Genomic DNA, 18,140 nt, shown 5'->3' with positions numbered 1-18,140 from the left:
GTACACTGGGATCAGGAGTTGTAACTTGTAACGGCTTTCTCGTTCATGTATCCAATCCTATCCCATATCCTTCAAGACAAGATTAACTCTATTTGGGGAAGGATAGTCATGGCTTATTTTTAACATATCCCTGGTGTATACATGATATCTCTCGGATATTCACTCCAGAGGTATGAACTCCGTGATACCTCTATAGGTAAAATTTTCTGGTATATCACTTGCAGAAATATTCTAGTGGTTTGCGGACTGTGGCCAGAGGTAGCAACCGAACTGCCTAGTATCCGAATGCCGACCACAACCTGACGTTCACTACACAACAAATATACAACGGTGGAATACCCAAAAATCTAGGTAACAGGTCAAGAGAACGGAGCACTGAGCACCACCCCTTGATTTATACTGGGCAAGGGAACCAAGCTAGAACCTGACTTCCCCCTTTGCTTCTCTCGCCTTTAGCTTGCTGATTATAAGTAAAAGTATAGGAACATTAGGTGAAAGGGAATATTATAATTAAAAAAAAATAGGAAAAAAAACAGTGGCTGAGAAGGGGAGCACGTTGGTGTAAGGAACTGGAATGAAATGCTGTATTCATAAAAACAAGCAAAGAAATATTTATTTGTAAAGGAAAAAAAAAAAAACTGTTAGGAATACATTAACATTTTTTTGTCAATTAAAATAATCAGTTAAAGGCAAAATTATCATCCTTTACACTCCAGCTCCAGGATAACAAGAAAAAATAAATTTTGAATAAAAAAATTATTCACATGCTGGACACTCAAGTTTTCTAAGCCATCTCAAACCAACCACTCATGAGAAAATATAAATCTGTGAAAATACTGTACTAAAATACTTTTCCCTCAAAGCAACATTGTACGCCTCAATATTCAGTCCACCATCAGGCTGCAAAGTCACTTTCCAAAACTCTGAACTGTATGCCCACATACGATGTCGTGCAGGTCACTGTGGGCCCACAATAGCAATGTCTGAAAATCTCCAATTGTAAAACAGCACTGTGACAAGATTCCTTTATCATCGAAAACCTTCTGTCAACAACAGCAGAGCCCCAAATCTCTCATTCTTGGAAGGGCCCTGACAACTCTAGAACCGCTCAGACCAAACTCGAACTCAGTCACTCTCCCCCTAACATCTGAATTCACTTCTGGGGCCCAAGACCAGATATACCATTTCAATAGCTCCTGCTAACTATTAATGTTTATGATACTGTGACGGGCCGAGAGAATGGTTGAGACTCAAAGGCAAGAAGCAATCAACTGAGTAACTTTATTATAGAACACACTCCTTTATATACAAAACCTCAAGGCAACAGGCATTTTCATGTTCACAAGACAGACAATGTTACAGAGGAAAACCGGAGACATGATTATTCAGGTTCTTTTTAGTGCGAGGGAAGAGCGCAGATACAAGCATAATATATACAAAATAATTTATGAACGATCGTGTGACACACGGTTGGTACATGGCTCCCCCCTAAAAATGACATACTGTACATGTTAAATAGGGCGCCCTAATCTAGAGAGGCGAACTGTAGGCGGGTCATCTGGCAGAAGATAAGCAGGTTTTAGACGATCAATGGAGACCCAGTCTTCTTTGCCACGAATGTTTAGTAGGAATGCTTTCGGACTGCGTCGGATCACAAGGAAAGGGCCCGTGTAAGGGGGCGTTAGCGGTGGCTTGCTAGTGTCATTGCGCAGGAAGACGTACGTTGCAGAGTGCAAGTCCGTTGGTATGTGATGCTTCGCTGGGGGCTTGTAAATCTGGCGGCACGGAGTAAATTTTCCCACGACGTAACGTATGCGCTGGAGATCGTCGGAGGAGGTTGTAGAAGGAAAAAATTCAGCAGGGACGACCAACGGGTCGCCATACACCATTTCAGCTGCCGAGACGTCGAGGGCGTCTTTAGGAGTGGTCCTTAGTCCCAGGAGGACCCAGGGAAGCTGAGTAAACCAGTTGCAATCCTTGCAGAGGGACATCAAAGCTGCTTTGAGGGTGCGATGAAAACGTTCAACCATTCCACTGGCAGCGGGGTTGTAGGCCGTTGTCTGATGTAGGGTGATGCCCAGGAGATTCGCTAATGATGTCCACAATTGAGAGGTGAAAGTGGTTCCCCTATCAGAAGTAATATGCTCAGGGATACCAAATCTTGAAATCCATCCAGAGAATAAGGCAGATGTACATGAGGCGGACGTTGCAGTTTCCATGGGAATGGCTTTAGGCCAACGAGTGGAGCGGTCGATGACGGTAAACAGGTAACGATGTCCTTGTGATGTGGGTAGGGGCCTACAACGTCGACGTGGATGTGTGCGAAACGACGCTGAGGTTGAGGAAAGGTGCCCATTCCTGAATCCGTGTGTCGATGTACTTTGGAAATTTGGCAAGAAGTAGAGGCGCGGACCCAATCCTTAGCATCCTTAAAAATGCCGTGCCAAATGAACTTTGTTTTGAGCAGCTGTGCAGTAGAACGGCACGAGGGATGTGAAAGGCCGTGAATGAAATCAAACACCTGCCGTCGTATGGGAGCAGGAATCCAAGGTCACGGTCTACCAGTACTGACGTCACAGAGGAGGGTGGTGTTGGAGTCTTCGAGGGGAAAGTCTTCCCAACGGAGGGACATGCAGTATGTCCTACATGCTTGATACTCTGGATCCTGTCGTTGGGCTTCAGCCAGGGCGTCGTAATCCAATCCCAGTTGAACGGCAGCCAACGTGTTTCTTGACAGGGCATCGGCAACGGGATTCATTTTCCCAGGGACGTATTGAAGGGTGCAATTGTATTCAGCCACGGCGGAGAAATGTCGGCGTTGACGGGCGGACCAGGCGTCAGACTGTCGAGTGAAGGCGTGCACCAGAGGCATGTGGTCTGCGCGAATGACGAAGGGTGTACCTTCTAAGAAATGACGAAAGTGACGGACAGCCAAGTGCACCACCGGCAATTTTTGATCGAAGGTAGAATAACCCGATTATGCCTTGGACAGTTTTCTGCTGAAGAAGGCCAATGGGCGGGGCGAGCCATTGACCACCTGCTCGAGTACTGCACCAATAGGGACGTCGCTGGCATCGGTGGAGAGAAGGAGAGGGGCGTGTGGGATAGGAAAAGTGAGAGCCGCAGCAGTTGATAGGGCCTTCTTTGCATTGCAGAAGGATGCTTCTTGAAGGGGACCCCACTTCAGGTCCTTTGGCTTGCCCTTGAGGGAGGCGTAGAGGGGAGCAAAAGTGGCGGCAATGGCTGGCAGAAAACTGTGATAATAGTTGATCATGCCCAAGAATTCCTGCAGAGCTTTGACGGTCGAGGGCGCGGGGAAGTTCTGAACGGCTGCTACCTTCTCAGGGAGGGGATGGACTCCTTCAGGAGTGATGCGGTGCCCTAAGAACGACACTTCGTTGGTGCCAAAGGTACACTTGCCGTACCGGACTACAAGGCCGTTTTGTTGCAGGCGGTCGAGCACGATGCGCAGGTGACGGAGGTGTTCCACTTTTGAGGAGGAGAACACAAGTATGTCGTCCACATAACATACACAGAAAGGGAGGTCCCCTAAGATGCCATCCATGAGACGTTGAAACGTGGCCCCAGCATTACAAAGGCCAAAACAGGAGTAATTGAAGGTGTATGTACCAAACGGAGTGGTGATGGCGGTCTTGGGGATGTCTTCTGGGTTCATAGGCACCTGTAATACCCCTTCAGGAGGTCGAGCGTAGAGAAAACCTTCGCTTTGTGCAGGTAGGAGGTCACGTCGGCAATGTTTGGGAGGGGGTAGTGATCCGGTTCTGTTTGCATGTTCAGGCGCCTGTAATCCCCGCACGGACGGAGGGAGCCGTCCTTCTTCAGAACGATGTGTTAGGGTGACGACCATGGGCTGGAGGCCTTTTGGCAAAGGCCCATTTCCTCCATTTCGGCGAACGTCTGTTTGGCGGCTGCCAATCGTTCCGGTGCCAGACGTCTGAATTTTGCGAAGACTGGGGGTCCCGTCGTCTTGATATGGTGATAAATACCGTGCTTGGCAGGAACCGTGGGCGTTTGGCGAAGTTCTGGACGGAAAACTTCCGGGTACGACGTGAGGAGGTGGGCGTAGGCATCCGTGGGTGCGCTGATGTGGAGAGCGAGGTTAGAGGGGGCGGGTTGAAGAGGTGTCGACAAGTACGAGTCTGCGTTGACCAATCGTCGGTGGGCGATATCGACCAGAAGGTGGAAATGAGAGAGGAAATCTGCACCGAGGATTGGCAATGTGACGTCAGCAACGAGAAACTTCCAATTGAATTTACCGTTTCCGAACGATAATGTGAGGTTCTCGTAACCGTAGGTGGGTATCGCAGATCCATTGGCAGCTACCAGGCGGACGTCGGCAGATGTAGACAGACTACGTCGTGCCTTGAAGAGTTTCCTTGGCAAAAGAGAACGACAAGCACCCGTGTCTACCAAAAATCGCACGCCCGTTCCTGCATCCTATAAAAAGAAAAGATTAGAAACACGGGAGGCCACCGCCACGAGCGATGGCCTACTTACACGTTTTTTGGCCACTGACAATCCTTGGCACATTTCTTCGCGGTTGCCCCGAATCTGAAGTGGTACTGTAGTAGCAAAACTGCGGCGGATGGGAGGTAGTAAGTGGCTGTAGAAGCCGTTCGTTGGGGCGCGAGCGATTGGTGGGTGGTGGGCGGCTTTGTCGCTGCTTCGGCACGTCACGGGGTAGGCGTGTATGTCCTACGACATTCATGTCAGCTTCCGTTGACGTTGAATAGACATCCTCTTCGTCAGGGGTGGAGGCGTTGATGGAGGTCTTGAAGTGGCTGTCCATAAGGGCGTCGGCTTTGGTCATCAAGTCCTTTATGGGTAAACTATCGACATCGGGTATGGCAGCGTGTATAGGTCCAGGTAAACGGCGTATCCAAAGGGCATGAAGTAGGTTCACCTCATGAGGAGAGCCGTCTGCGGCAGGTTGAAGGCGAACGATACTGGTCATTTCCCTGAGGGCAAGCGAAGCCCTTCGGTCCCCCAACGGTTGATGCGAGAGCTGAAAAAGCTTTGCTATACAGGCGGCTGGTGACGGCGAGTACTGCTGCAGAAGGTATGTTTTGAGGGCGTCATACGCTATTGGGGTGTCTCCTTGTTCACAAAGCCAGTCGGATTTTTATGGGAAGGTGTCCTCGGCTATCGCCACGAGAAGATAATCTGTTTTGGTGGTTGAGCGAGTCACGCCCCTGATGCGAAACTGGACTTCTGCACGCTGAAACCAAGCAAACGCCTCTCCGCTTGCAAACGATGAAAGTTTGAATGGGGCGGCCGCAGCGCAAACTGCCGTAGAGTCCGCCATAGTACCAGCGATGGAGGGGCGAGGGGGTGGGGGTGGAAGGCGGTGGGAGCGAGTCGACTTCCAGGGTCACCAATGTGACGGGCCGAGAGAACGGTTGCGACTCAAGGCAGGAAGCAATCAACTGAGTAACTTTATTATAGAACACTCTCCTTTATATACAAAACCTCAAGGCAACAGGCATTTTCATGTTCACAAGACAGACAATGTTACAGAGGAAAACCGGAGACATGATTATTCAGGTTCTTTTTAGTGCGAGGGAAGAGCGAAGATACAAGCATAATATATACAAAATAATTTATGAACGATCGTGTGACACACGGTTGGTACAACACTTAAAAGTTTGGCTATCTCTGCAAAATAACTGTTCTATGCCAGTTTATACTCACTTGGTTCTGGGGCAAACATTTAAAAAACTGTCCATCACTAAGTTCCAATATGGAATCACCTTTTGTGATCTGGTGATGTGGAGTAGCAATATCTTGAGCCTTGTTGATGTAATCTTGGATACTCAAGTTTTCCAACTGTCGAAGCTCTTTTTCAACTGACTGAGAATACTGACGAAGATCCGTGCCCGATGTCAAAACTTCTCTAATGAAAACATCTTCTAGTTGAGCCTTAAAACTTGAGTTTATATTTTCACTTTCTCCCGTTTCACCCATTTTGAGCAATACATCATTTATTTCTAATAAACGAGATAATCATGTTTTGCGATACATTGAATTCCAGGGACGGATGTACTCACTCTTTTCTATATACTGTACATACAGTACTGTGAAGAATAAACTTCCCTTACATTCCCTACTGAGTGTAGGGGGCTGCTGTCAATATCTGTAAATAAGACAATAATGGATCAAAGCATTTTTTATGGGGGAACAGAGGGATATATATAAAAAAAAAAATAACAGTATGTTTCATAAGATACAATACACTAAGCTTTTTTAGATACAAAACACTATTTTATTCCAATATCCCAAATAGAAAGCGGCGTTTGAGGAACTTCCATCAGGATGACATGGCTATCTCACCCAAAAATAGATTTTTCCTGTCAAAATCCATTTGATTTACCAAAATAAAAGAAAAATATATTTCTGTTTTGATATGCATAGTAGCATTATGCATACATACATGCTGCACATACACAAAATACAGTACAGTCCCGTTCACTGTGGGTTTTTATTTAAAAATCTACTTATTGATATAAAATTAATTGAAAATAAATGATTATGGCATTAAAAGGAAAAAAATGTTATGATCTGTTATTTACTGAAACAAAAGAAAAATATATTATTAATGTGTTTGAGATGCATAGTGGCATTGTGCATTCGTACATACAACAAAATTCTGTTCAATGTGTTTTTTAATCTATAAATGTACTTAATATAAAATTAATTGTAAATAAATAATCATCACATTAAAAAATGTTACAATCTGTTATCCATTTACCAAAATGAAAGAAAAATATTTCTCTAATGTTTTGATAGAAGTAGCAGCATTGTGCATACATATATACTGTACATACACACAATACAGTATGGTTCATTGTGTTTTTAACTTAAAAATGTACTTACTGATATGAAACAGATCAGGATCTTACAGTGGTAACTAGCATAAAGGTAGGGAAATAACCAATGGGAAAGCAGGACGATGGTAGTAAGTTTACAGTTAGGCAGCACGCTGATTTAAAAATTATTCATGGTGGCCGGGCAAATCTTGTTTTGCATCATGAACTTTTTTCGTAATATTAGCGAAAAAATCTTCACATCTCGTTTCTTATCATGAATTTTTCGTATGCAGAAACTTTCTTACTAAGATGTATCACTGTATTGTGGCAATAATCTCAATCTTTCTGCCGTGTCCCACCGAAATTCTGTGTATCTTTGTGCAGAGTAATATGGTAGGGCATCTGTCCTCTGCCTCTTTAGGAGATGGATGCTCCCGATAGGCAGAGCGGGGTAACATGAGGAAATGGCCGATACGGTTCTGCAGCCCTTTTCCTTTTGTACTGGTGCAGCAGTCTGACCTCCAAACCTGAAAAATATTTAACAATTTTAGGAGTTGATCTAGACGTAGATTTAATATCCACATCTCTGGATGTACCTGTAAAAGGATGCATTGACTTAGACGATAGAGAGTTTGTCTCGTACACCCCGGAGCATAGCATGTTGTTGACATTAGTGAAATGTTAAAAGCGTATCCTGCCTGCAGGCACACATTGTTAGCAGCATGTTCAGCTGGTGCGCTAACTGGCGGACAAGTGCTTGTGGCAGCACACTCAATCGGTGCGTGTTTCTATTTTGCACCATAATCAGCAAGTGCTTTTCTCTACCTGTTTAAGGAAGCAAACTCAAGGCATATTTGTGCATCTACAGACACAGGATGAAATTTGCACTTGAACTGGGTAGGTAGGACCAATCTTGTTATTCCTTTCTGCTGATCTGCAAAGGAAAACTTCCTTTTTAGAAAATGACACTGTGGTTCGTTCCTTGTGAGGCATCTGGAAGAGCCAGTACTTTTTTAGGAGAAAAATAACTGTTTTCTTCATAGAAGAGAACTTACCTTTAGGGCCTTTTTGGGTTACTGGAAGGCCCGAGCCACTATGGAACCATACCAAAAATTAGTATAACTTCTAGAATCATGGGAAGCATACCTGGAGACACATGAAGCCTATTTACTGAATGGTGCAATGACCATGTTGGCGTACGCTTAGGAGACAATTGATCCAATTTAACTAAAGAAATCTCCTGCACTATGGAGAAATAATTTTGCTCTCCTATATCTGAAATAAATAATTAGTCCCGTGAGCTTAGCACACTCGTTGGTGGGGATGGGAATCTGTTAGGGTTCACAAAATCTGATGAGATTAATGGTTTCTGTAAAAAATCCTATTCTGACTTATTAAGTGCTGAAGGCAAAGGATTATAAATCACTGTGCGTATTCTTCACTTCCCGGAGCACATTGGGAGATAACACACCAAAACAACCATGCTGAAACATATGACCCCAATCCTTTGTTAAACTCTGATAACGAAGGATCAGACAGGGAAAAGTCAGGACTTGGACAAGAAAGCTTCTGTTTTTTGCCCTCTTTGGAGAAAGAACCAGAGAGGGAATAATCCCTTTTAGCCTTCTTGCGATGACAGCCATACTTTTTCCATTGGGAGGATGACCACTCTAGATAGGTTTCACAAGGGGTGTTCATTGAGTATCTCTTACCAGGACACTTTAGCCATAAGGATGCAAATCTACCTCCAACCAACTCATGAAGGTGCCCCAAGGGCGACCTTTAAAATCAGGGGAGGTCCTCATACACACTTGAGAAATACTAATAATCACAATCACGAAAAGAAAAAGCTCAAAAGCACAGCGTGGACAGCAGTCGAGTAGCAGATGTCTGAACATCAAAGCAACCAAGAGTAAAGTGAGGATTGAGCCAGGCTCAAGTGGAAACAGAGGGCAACCATACAATGCTGCCAGACCCACAGGACTTGTTTAATCTTGGTCGTAGCAAAACAGCTACATAGTATGTATACCCATATAACATGGGTTTTTATTCATATAGGAACAAATATGAAAGTAATAAGTTGATAAACATGAAAAATTCGAAGATAATTTGTATTTTTCCTAACCATACAAACCTTAGCTATTTACAGAGGGTTTACCTTTTAGCGCAGCTGAAATGACGAGCTAATAGTTTTAACGAGGGTTAATTACCAGCGCGCTAGTTAGCGGGGGGTGGGGAAGGGTAGCTTGCTACCCCTCCCCCCTCCACACACCGGTGACTTGCTTCACTTCACTTAGAGTATAGGACTTGACTTGGGGGTCAGGGATGGCGGGCACATATGTGTAAATAGCTAAGGTTTGTATGGTTAGGAAAAATACAAATTATCTTCGAATTTGTCATTTGTTCCATAACCGAAATACAAACCACGCTATTTACAGAGGGTGACTTACCCCTTAGGAAGGGTGGAAAGTCCCCAGCCTTACTGACTTCGGCTTGCCCGGGGGCTTGATCCCTCAGTGAGCAGCACTAGAGAGAGGGAGCCCCTGTACCTCACAAGTTCCTAGCATCGCTAGGAACGAGTGGCCTACATAAGCATTGTGAGGAGGAGAGTGTGACTCGTCCTATGAAGTTGACCTTGAGACCTTCAGATAGGAATTCTAGGATAGGACGTTCCCAATACCACCTCGTCAGGGTATGGGAGACGCAACAGTATTAAGCTTAATACTAGGAGCACAAAGAAGCATGGGTTACCTGCAGAGGTCGAGGTCAGCTATGCGAGGACCAGGATGCTGCTTCCCCAAGAGAGGGGAGAATGAAGAAAGAAGTAAGGGTCAGACATACTCTTTCATTCACGCAGACTAAGACCGGGTAACAACGCCCTCAACCTACTGCTACTTGTCCAAAAGGAGCCTGAGGTTAGACCAGCTGTTGTGCAGCCACCACAGGGCCGATAGAAAACGTATCGAGGCTCCTGTAGGTCATGTCTTGCAGGTAGTGGGCTGTGAAGGTCGTTTGACGCTTCCAGACCCCAGCTTGAAGTACCTGCGTCACAGAGAAGTTTCTCTTGAAGGCCAGGGATGTAGCAATACCCCTGACATCGTGGGCCCGAGGGCGACGTGACGGAGGAGGGTCAGGATTCAGGGCATGGTGGATAACCCTTTGAATCCAAGCTGAGATGGTGTTCCTGGTGACCCTCCTCGTAGTCCTGCCTGTATTCACAAACAAAGCTCGCACATAAGGACGGACTGCAGCCGTTCTCTTCAAGTAGTGCCTCAGACACCTCACTGGACATAGTAGCAGCTGGTCTGGGTCGCTTGTTACAGAACGGAGACTCGCGATCCTGAAAGAGTCGAACCGAGGATCCGGCACTCCAGGATTCTGAGTCTTGGCAACAAACTCAGGGACGAACCTGAACGTTACCTCCCCCCATCCCCTTGAATGGGCGATGTCGTACGAGAGACCATGAAGTTCACTAACTCGCTTGGCCGAAGCCAAGGCGAGTAGGAAAGCCGTCTTCCAAGACAGGTGGCGATCGGAGGCCTGGCGTAATGGCTCGAAGGGAGGTCTCTTAAGAGACCTGAGGACTCGAACCACGTTCCAAGGAGGGGGTCTCACTTCCGACTGGGGGCAGGTAAGCTCATAGCTACGTATGAGTAAAGAGAGTTCTAGCGATGAAGAAATATCCACGCCCTTCAATCTGAAGGCCAAGCTTAAGGCTGAGCGATAGCCTTTCACTGCCGAGACAGAAAGGCGCATTTCTTCTCGCAGATACACGAGGAAGTCCGCTATTGCTGGAATAGTGGCATCGAGTGGAGAGATACCCCTTCCACGACACCAACCACAAAAGACTCTCCACTTTGCTTGGTAGACTCCCTCAGAGGACCTTCGCAGGTGCCGAGACATTCTCTCCGCAACCTGTTGCGAAAAGCCTCTCTCCGCGAGGAGACGCTGGATAGTCTCCAGGCGTGAAGCCGAAGCGAGGCTACGGCCCTGTGAGGGACGCCGGAGTTGGGTTGTCTGAGAAGCTCGTGTCGTGGAGGAAGCTCCCTTGGGAGTTCCGTCAGGAGTTGCAGAAGGTCCGGAAACCATTCCGCGTGATGCCATAGCGGAGCTACCAGAGTCATCGAACAGTTGACCGATAGTCTGGTCCTGTTGAGCACCCTTCTCATCAGACAGAACGGTGGGAAGGCGTACACGTCGATGTTGTCCCACCGTTGCTGGAAAGCATCTTGCCAGAGTGCCTTGGGGTCCGGGACTGGGGAGCAGTACAGGGGCAGCTTGAAGTTCAAGGCTGTCGCGAACAAGTCCACAGTCGGGGAACCCCACAAAGTCAGGACTTTGTTGGCTATCTGAGGATCCAAACACCACTCGGTACTCACTATCTGCGAAGCCCTGCTCAGACTGTCGGCGAGCACATTCCTCTTGCCAGGAATGAAGCGAGCTGATAGTGTTATCGAGTGGGTTTCGGTCCACCTCAGAGTCTCTACTGCAAGATGGGATAGCTGTTGCGAAAAAGTGCCTCCCTGCTTGTTGATATAAGCCACTACCGTGGTGTTGTCGCTCATCACCACCACGGAGTGACCCGCCAGGGACCGTTGGAACTGCTGAAGAGCCAGAAAGACGGCCTTCAATTCTAGCAGGTTGATGTGTAGGCACTTTTCTGATTCTGACCAAAGGCCTGAGGCCCTCTGGTTCAGAACGTGCGCCCCCCACCCTTCTTTTGACGCGTCCGAAAACAGAGTCAATTCCAGGGGGAGGACGAGAAGACTCACTCCCTTCCGCAGGTTCTCATCGGCCAGCCACCACCGCAAGTCCGTCTGTTCCAGAGACCCCATTGGGATCAGAATGTCCGGGGAATCGAATCCTTGATTCCACCGGGACTTGAGCCGCCATTGAAGGGGTCTCATCCTGAGGCGGCTGTTTGGAACCAGACGGGCCAGGGAGGATAGGTGGCCTAAGAGACGCAACCACGATTGGGCGGGGAGTTCTTTTCGCCTGAGGAAGGGTTCCGCCACCCTCCTCAGCCTTGCTATCCGGTCGTCTGATGGAAAGGCTTTATGGAGATTGGTGTCTATTAGCATGCCTAGATAAACCAGTCGTTGGGACGGCTGCAGAAAGGACTTCTCGAGGTTTACCACGATCCCCAGATCCTGGCAAAGATCCAGAAGCCTGTCTCGGTGCCGAAGAAGGGTCGACTCCGAGTCTGCTAGGATCAGCCAATCGTCCAGGTAACGAAGGAGACGAATGCCGTTCCTGTGCGCCCAAGATGAAATCAGGGTGAACACTCTGGTGAACACCTGAGGAGCTGTGGAGAGACCGAAACACAGCACCTTGAACTGGTAGATCTTGTTGTCTAGGCAGAATCTCAGGTACTTCCTGGAAGACGGATGGATTGGGATCTGGAAGTACGCGTCCTTTAGATCCAGTGTGCACATGAAGTCTTGTGGTCTCACCGCAAGTCTGACCGTGTCTGCTGTCTCCATGCTGAACCGGGTTTGTTTGACAAACCTGTTCAGAGCTGAGAGATCGATGACGGGTCTCCAGCCTCCAGTAGCCTTCTTTACAAGAAAGAGTCGACTGAAGAAGCCTGGGGAGCCGTCCACGACCTCCTGGAGAGCACCCTTCACGAGCATGGTCTCAACTTCGGCCTGAAGGGCCAGCCCCTTTGCCGATCCCGTGACATAGGAGCTCAACGACACTGGATTCGCTGTCAGGGGAGGTTGAGATGTTGTGAACGGGACGCGATAGCCTTGGCCGATCACTGAGACCGTCCAAGCATCGGCCCCGTGTTGCTGCCACCTGCGGACGCAACGCTGAAGGCATCCCCCCACAGGTGGACATGTAGGGGGACTGCCACCCCTAGGGCTTGCGGCCGCGGCCGCCACCCCTAGGAGTCTTGCCTCCCCTGGAGGACTTACCGCCACTCTTGACCTTGGCTGGAAAGGGCTGGGGCTTAGACACCACCTTCTTAGGTGACGGTGCCTGTTTGGGAGCCTTACGAGGCTGTTGCTGCTGTTGTGGCGGGGCTGGAGGCTTATAGGGCCGAGTTGTAAGGGCCCTATGGAGGAGGGAGTCCGTGCTGGATTTCCTCCACCTCTCAGCCGTTCGCTCCATGTCTTGAGGCTCAAACAGGCTCTCCCCCAGAAGGGAAGCATGTCGGAGCCTACACACATCTACGGCGGGGACCTTCGGATGGAATCTCTCGGACACAGCATCGCGACGCTTCAACACCGAGTTGGCCCACAGGGTGGTAACCTGGTGCGCCAAAAACTCGATGGAGCGGGTGCCCGAGAGCAAGAAGGTCTCTAGGGCCTTCCTATTGGTCTCCTTGGACAAGTCCTCCGATTGCAATAGGATGCCCAGAGATCCTAGCCAAAAGTCCAGCCACGAAGTGGCCTGCATGGCACACTTAGCGACCTTCTCGTGGCTAAGGATCTCTGCCGCCGAGAACGACACCTGCCAGGCAGAGAGTTTCTCAAGGGGAACTCCCTTCGCCAGCTCCTCCACAGAGTGATGGAGAGGAAGAGCGAGGTTGTGCTCACCCAGGATCTCGAAATACCTCCTCTGCTGAAGACGAGGAGGAGGGATGAGCTTGTTCCCGGCAGTGGAACGACTGGAGGAGGCAAGAAGTGCGAGCTGAGCGTTGGCCCTAGCTCTGGCACTCTTCAGCCCCCGAGACCAGGGCAGAGCCGCACTGGTCTTAGGGGCCTTCCGAACGTCAAACACTTCATCCAAAATCGTGTCTTTGCCTTCACGGGGGGCGATGACTGGATCCATAAGCCCGTTAAGTTGCCTTATCAGGTTTAGGACCTGCCAGAAGGCATGTTCAGATTCTTGCTGTTCTCCTCCCTGCGGGCTGGCAGCTAAGTCTCCTGCCCCAGGGATCTCTTCCTGGGGTGACACGTGGACATTCCCCTGGGTAGTCGTGGGTTCCTGACGAATCCTTGCAGAGGATTTAGGGATGGTCTTGGAGTCCTTGGATTCCCTCCTGGGAGGGATACAGGATCCCAACAACGAGGTTCGAGGGGCCCCTTCCTCACGAGACGATTCTCCTGCATGAAGCGAAGTCTCCCCCCCTGGTGCCGAGGGGAAGACTACCGCCCCACTGGACTCACCTGAGGACGGAAAGGCCTCGTCCACGGGAGAAGGAGAGAGCACTCGTGCAGGAGAAGAGACCTTCGCGACCGACCTCTTGGGAACCAACTTCGCCCTGGGGGAAGTCACCACGAAGTCCACTCCTCTCTTTCTCTTCAGCGTAGGAGAGACAGCCGTTGGTTTGTTACCCTGGCCGGCGAGTGCTGGTTTCATAACCCTCACTAACGCCCGTGCCAGAGGACCAAACCAAGTCTGTTGCTCCAAGGACACAATTGTCCGAAATCCTCGCTAAAGGGAAAGGGATCGGTCGATCCTTTGGAGTGGACACCACGGTACCTGCCTGAAAAGAAGGTGGGGAAGAATGATGTACTAACCTCTCCTCGTCCTGCACTACCAACCTGTGTTTGGGTGGAGGTGATCCCGAGTGCCGTCTAGGAGCACGCGTTCCTGCTGCTACCACCGGCTGCGGAATTCTCCGCGAATGATGGTCGCGCGAGGGCGAATTGTAGCACGAAGGCGAATGGTCGTGCGGGCGAGCAATCGCGCGGGCGCGCAGGTGGATGATCGCACGGGCGCACAGGCGAATGATCGCGCGGGCGCGCAGGCGAATGATCGCGCGGGCGCGCAGGCGAGCAGTCGCGCGGGCGCGAGGGTGGGCAGGTAAATGAACGCATGTCCGAGGCGACGAACGCAAGCGTTGGCGCGACGGCGAGGGAACGCGCTGCCGCGTAGGTGAGGAAGACCGCTGGCGATGTAGATCCACAGGCAATCGATGATGAGCTGGTGAGTGCAGTCGCTCAAGTTGGCGATGGCGCGATGTGGCATGTCGACGCATTGGCGAGCGATGGTGAGCAGCATGCGCAGGTGAATGATCGCGTAATGGCAAGCGATGGCGAGCAGCATGCGCAGGTGAATGATCGCGTGATGGGGTGCGATGGTGATCAGCATCCGCAGGAGGGAGATAGTGTAATGGCGAGCGATGGCGAGCAGCATGCGCAGGAGGTTGATCGCGTGATGGCGAGCAGAATGCGCAGGTGGGCGATTGCGTGATGGGGTGCGATGGTGATCAGCATGCGCAGGAGGGCGATCGTGCAATGGCGAGCGATGGCGAGCAGCATGCGCAGGAGGGCGATCGCGTGATGGCGAGCTAGAAGCTGGCGAACCATGTTCCTTCAGGAGCATTGGAGAACGTTGGCGCGCTAGCTGTCGCTGTTGAATAGGCGATACTAAGATAGCCTGTGCGCGCTGGCAAGCAGGTGAACGCTGGCGAGGAGGTAATCGCTGGCGCGTAGGTGATCGCTGGCGAGCTGGAGATCGCTGGCGAGCAGAAGGTCGACGCGTGTCATGTGAAAGGACAGGTGGCGCGGCGCGTTCACGAGCAGGAACTGGAAGATCGCTGGCGCGTTAGCGAACATGTGTCTTTGACACACGCGCAGCACGATGTTGCGTAGCCACAGGACCAGGCAGATGGCGAGCAGGGAGCTCAGCAGGAACTAAAAGGTGGTCAGAGACCGCAGGGCGATGGTCCTCAAATGAGCGCTGACGCTCAGAAGAGAGCTGACGAGCAGGAGAGCGCTGGCGAGGGGGGCGAACATCAGGAGAGAGCCGACGAGCAGGTGAGAGTCGGCGAGCAGGAGAGTCTTGGCGAGCAGGAGAGCGCCTGTGCGCTAGCACTGCTCGCAGAAGGGAAGGATCCCTTAGCCCCGAAGGGACCGTTGCCCGTCGGGTGACGAGTTCTCCAGAAGGCGAAGATCTGGCAGGAGATGGTGAGCGGTCTGCAGAGTGGTTCAAGGAAGGCGGAGGTGTAGGTTGAGGCTGACGAGGAGAGTCCCCCCCGGAGGATGAAGACCCAAAAAGGCGCCTCTTAGTCCCCCTGTAAGGGGAAGGGAGGCCCTTGTGGCGTAGCGGACGGTGAGCCTTACGGCGGAGGCGGCCTCGGGGAAGATCGTCGGGACCATCGGTCCTCCGAAGGGGAGTCTCCGTCAAAGCACTTCCCTCAGAAGGAAGCTGAGCAGCAGCAGAGACCGAAGGAGTCACTTCCCCCTTCGAAGGATGTACGGAAGGGGGAGGAGTACGGAAGGGGGAGGAGAGCCTTTAGCACCATCATCCGCAACAGCACCTGCGGCGGATTGCCCAGCCACGTCGGAGGCCTCTGTCACCACGACGTCGACAATAGACAGAGGGTCTACCTCTGCTACCGCCGGCGACTGCTTAACAGCGGCCCCCAACGAGACAAGGTCAATAAGAGCGACCCTGGAGGGCAAGCCCTTAAGCCCCAGGGACGACCAAATCTGTAAAAGATCATCACTGGTTAAGGCATTATCAATAACCTCCCCTGGAGGAGGAGGGGGAACCGCCTCGCTATGGGAGGCGACGCCCTCTCCCCCCACCGAAGGTCGGGAAACAGAACAAGGGCCTGCGCTTCCACTCGGCCGACTCTCCTTAGGAGGCGGACGAGGGGGAGCTTCGGAGGAGGTTTGGGCGGCGGAAGAAGATTCCCGAGAACCTTCCTCCTTCAAGGCTAACCCCGGAGGAGAACGGTCTCTCTTGGACTTCTTCTTACGCCGACGGCCAAACCTCTCCCACTGGGAGGCAGACCACTCCCTGCACTCATGGCACATGTTCTCCTGGTCACACCGTCGGCCCCGACATTGAGGGCAGAGGGTGTGCGGATCCATATTTACGTCCGACATAAAAGTCCTACAAGGACGACCGGCAACTCCAGGGCATGTAAAGAAATAATAATGAATGTCAACTTCCAACCAACACACACGCTGAAAAGAAAATGCAGAAAATTAAAGGCTGTCACGAGGACGATGAGCAGACACGTCTGATCACCGCCGAGCCAAAAGTGAAGTGAAGCAAGTCACCGGTGTGTGGAGGGGGGAGGGGTAGCAAGCTACCCTTCCCCACCCCCCGCTAACTAGCGCGGGGGTAATTAACCCTCGTTAAAACTATTGGCTCGTCATTTCAGCTGCGCTAAAAGGTAAACCCTCTATAAATAGCGTGGTTTGTATTTCGGTTACGGAACAATTCTGCGTTATCATACATTACTATTAATAACACTAGTAAATGTAACTTACAGTTGATGAATCAGTATCTTTATCCTTTAACTTCTTTTTCTTTTTCTTGTCCTTCTTTTTCTTCTTCTTCCTATGCTTCTTCTCTTGAACTTCAGAATCTATCTTTTCTTTAACAGATGGCAACATCCACTCATGTTCCCCTCTATGCCGTCTTATTTGGTCCTTCAATTTATGAGCTTCATATTTATTTTTGGCCTGCAAATACACCTTTGTTTAAACTTTACATATCATTTCTATTCTATTTTATACACTACTATAGTCTAATGGAACTAAAACTAAAACTTTCAAAAGAAAGGCATAACAAAGCTTAATATCCAGGTATAGTTTTCTTCAACAATTGTATATGCACTGCATAAAAAATTTTCCAAGACAAAATGAGTTTATACTAATTTTCATGTTTCACTGGTATAAACGACTGATTTACAAAAATCCCAATTTCCTAAAGTAATTTGTATTTTTCCTTACTATACAAACGAGTTCTTTAACAGGAGTATGATTTCAGCAAAGCTGGATTGGACATTAAAATTTCAATGAGGTAAACATGATCACGACGATCTCACAGTGATGGAGACAAAGTTCTTAAGAGCTTTTCCAGGGTCGGCAAGCCAATGATGGAAAGGAGAAGGACGGCGCACTTTATTTCCCACTCTGCCGGCAGCAGACTGTTCCCACAACGGAGCACTAGAGAAGTCTATGGGAAAAACAACTCCTTAGTTCACGTTGTTATCGTCAATGTAAGATCACACAAACGAGGGATAAAAAAGCAACAGACATACCAACTAACAGGAATAAGTAACGTGGACCCTCGGTACAGTATACAAATATAATCCGTTCCAGGAGCAATCTCATAATTCAAAACACTTAAAGAACTTGTGCCACAGAGTAGTTCTTTTTTTTAATGCTAGGGACATACCGATGCCCCTAAGATCATGAGCTAAGAGTCTACAATCTTGTGGGGGAAGAGTCTGGATTCAAGGCCCAATTAATGACCAGTTAAATCCACGAATAAGTGGTATTCCTGCCGACTCTATGACCCTGACCATACTCACTAACAATTTGTTGAAATGTGGGAGAGCTCCTGTGGCCTCACAGGACAAAGTAATAGTTGATCTGGGTCATCGGTTACAGAATGGCA

The 18,140-nt window shown here is 49.6% G+C and overlaps 1 protein-coding gene across 1 annotated transcript in view; it reads right to left on the bottom strand.

Moving 5' to 3' along the window:
* LOC137643144 (CWF19-like protein 2) overlaps positions 1-18,140 on the bottom strand; it is a 210,608-nt gene that overhangs the window by 163,046 nt on the left and 29,422 nt on the right. Inside the window, exon 2 of the mRNA XM_068375995.1 lies at positions 17,006-17,200. Within this exon, the coding sequence (XP_068232096.1) occupies positions 17,006-17,200 (195 nt within the window). The remainder of the gene's footprint in view (positions 1-17,005; positions 17,201-18,140) is intronic.

This window comes from Palaemon carinicauda, chromosome 6 (assembly GCF_036898095.1).
Source record: "Palaemon carinicauda isolate YSFRI2023 chromosome 6, ASM3689809v2, whole genome shotgun sequence".
NCBI classification, from domain to species: domain Eukaryota; kingdom Metazoa; phylum Arthropoda; class Malacostraca; order Decapoda; family Palaemonidae; genus Palaemon; species Palaemon carinicauda.
Note: the sequence above shows the minus strand (reverse complement) of the source record. Positions and strands in the feature narration are given on the sequence as shown.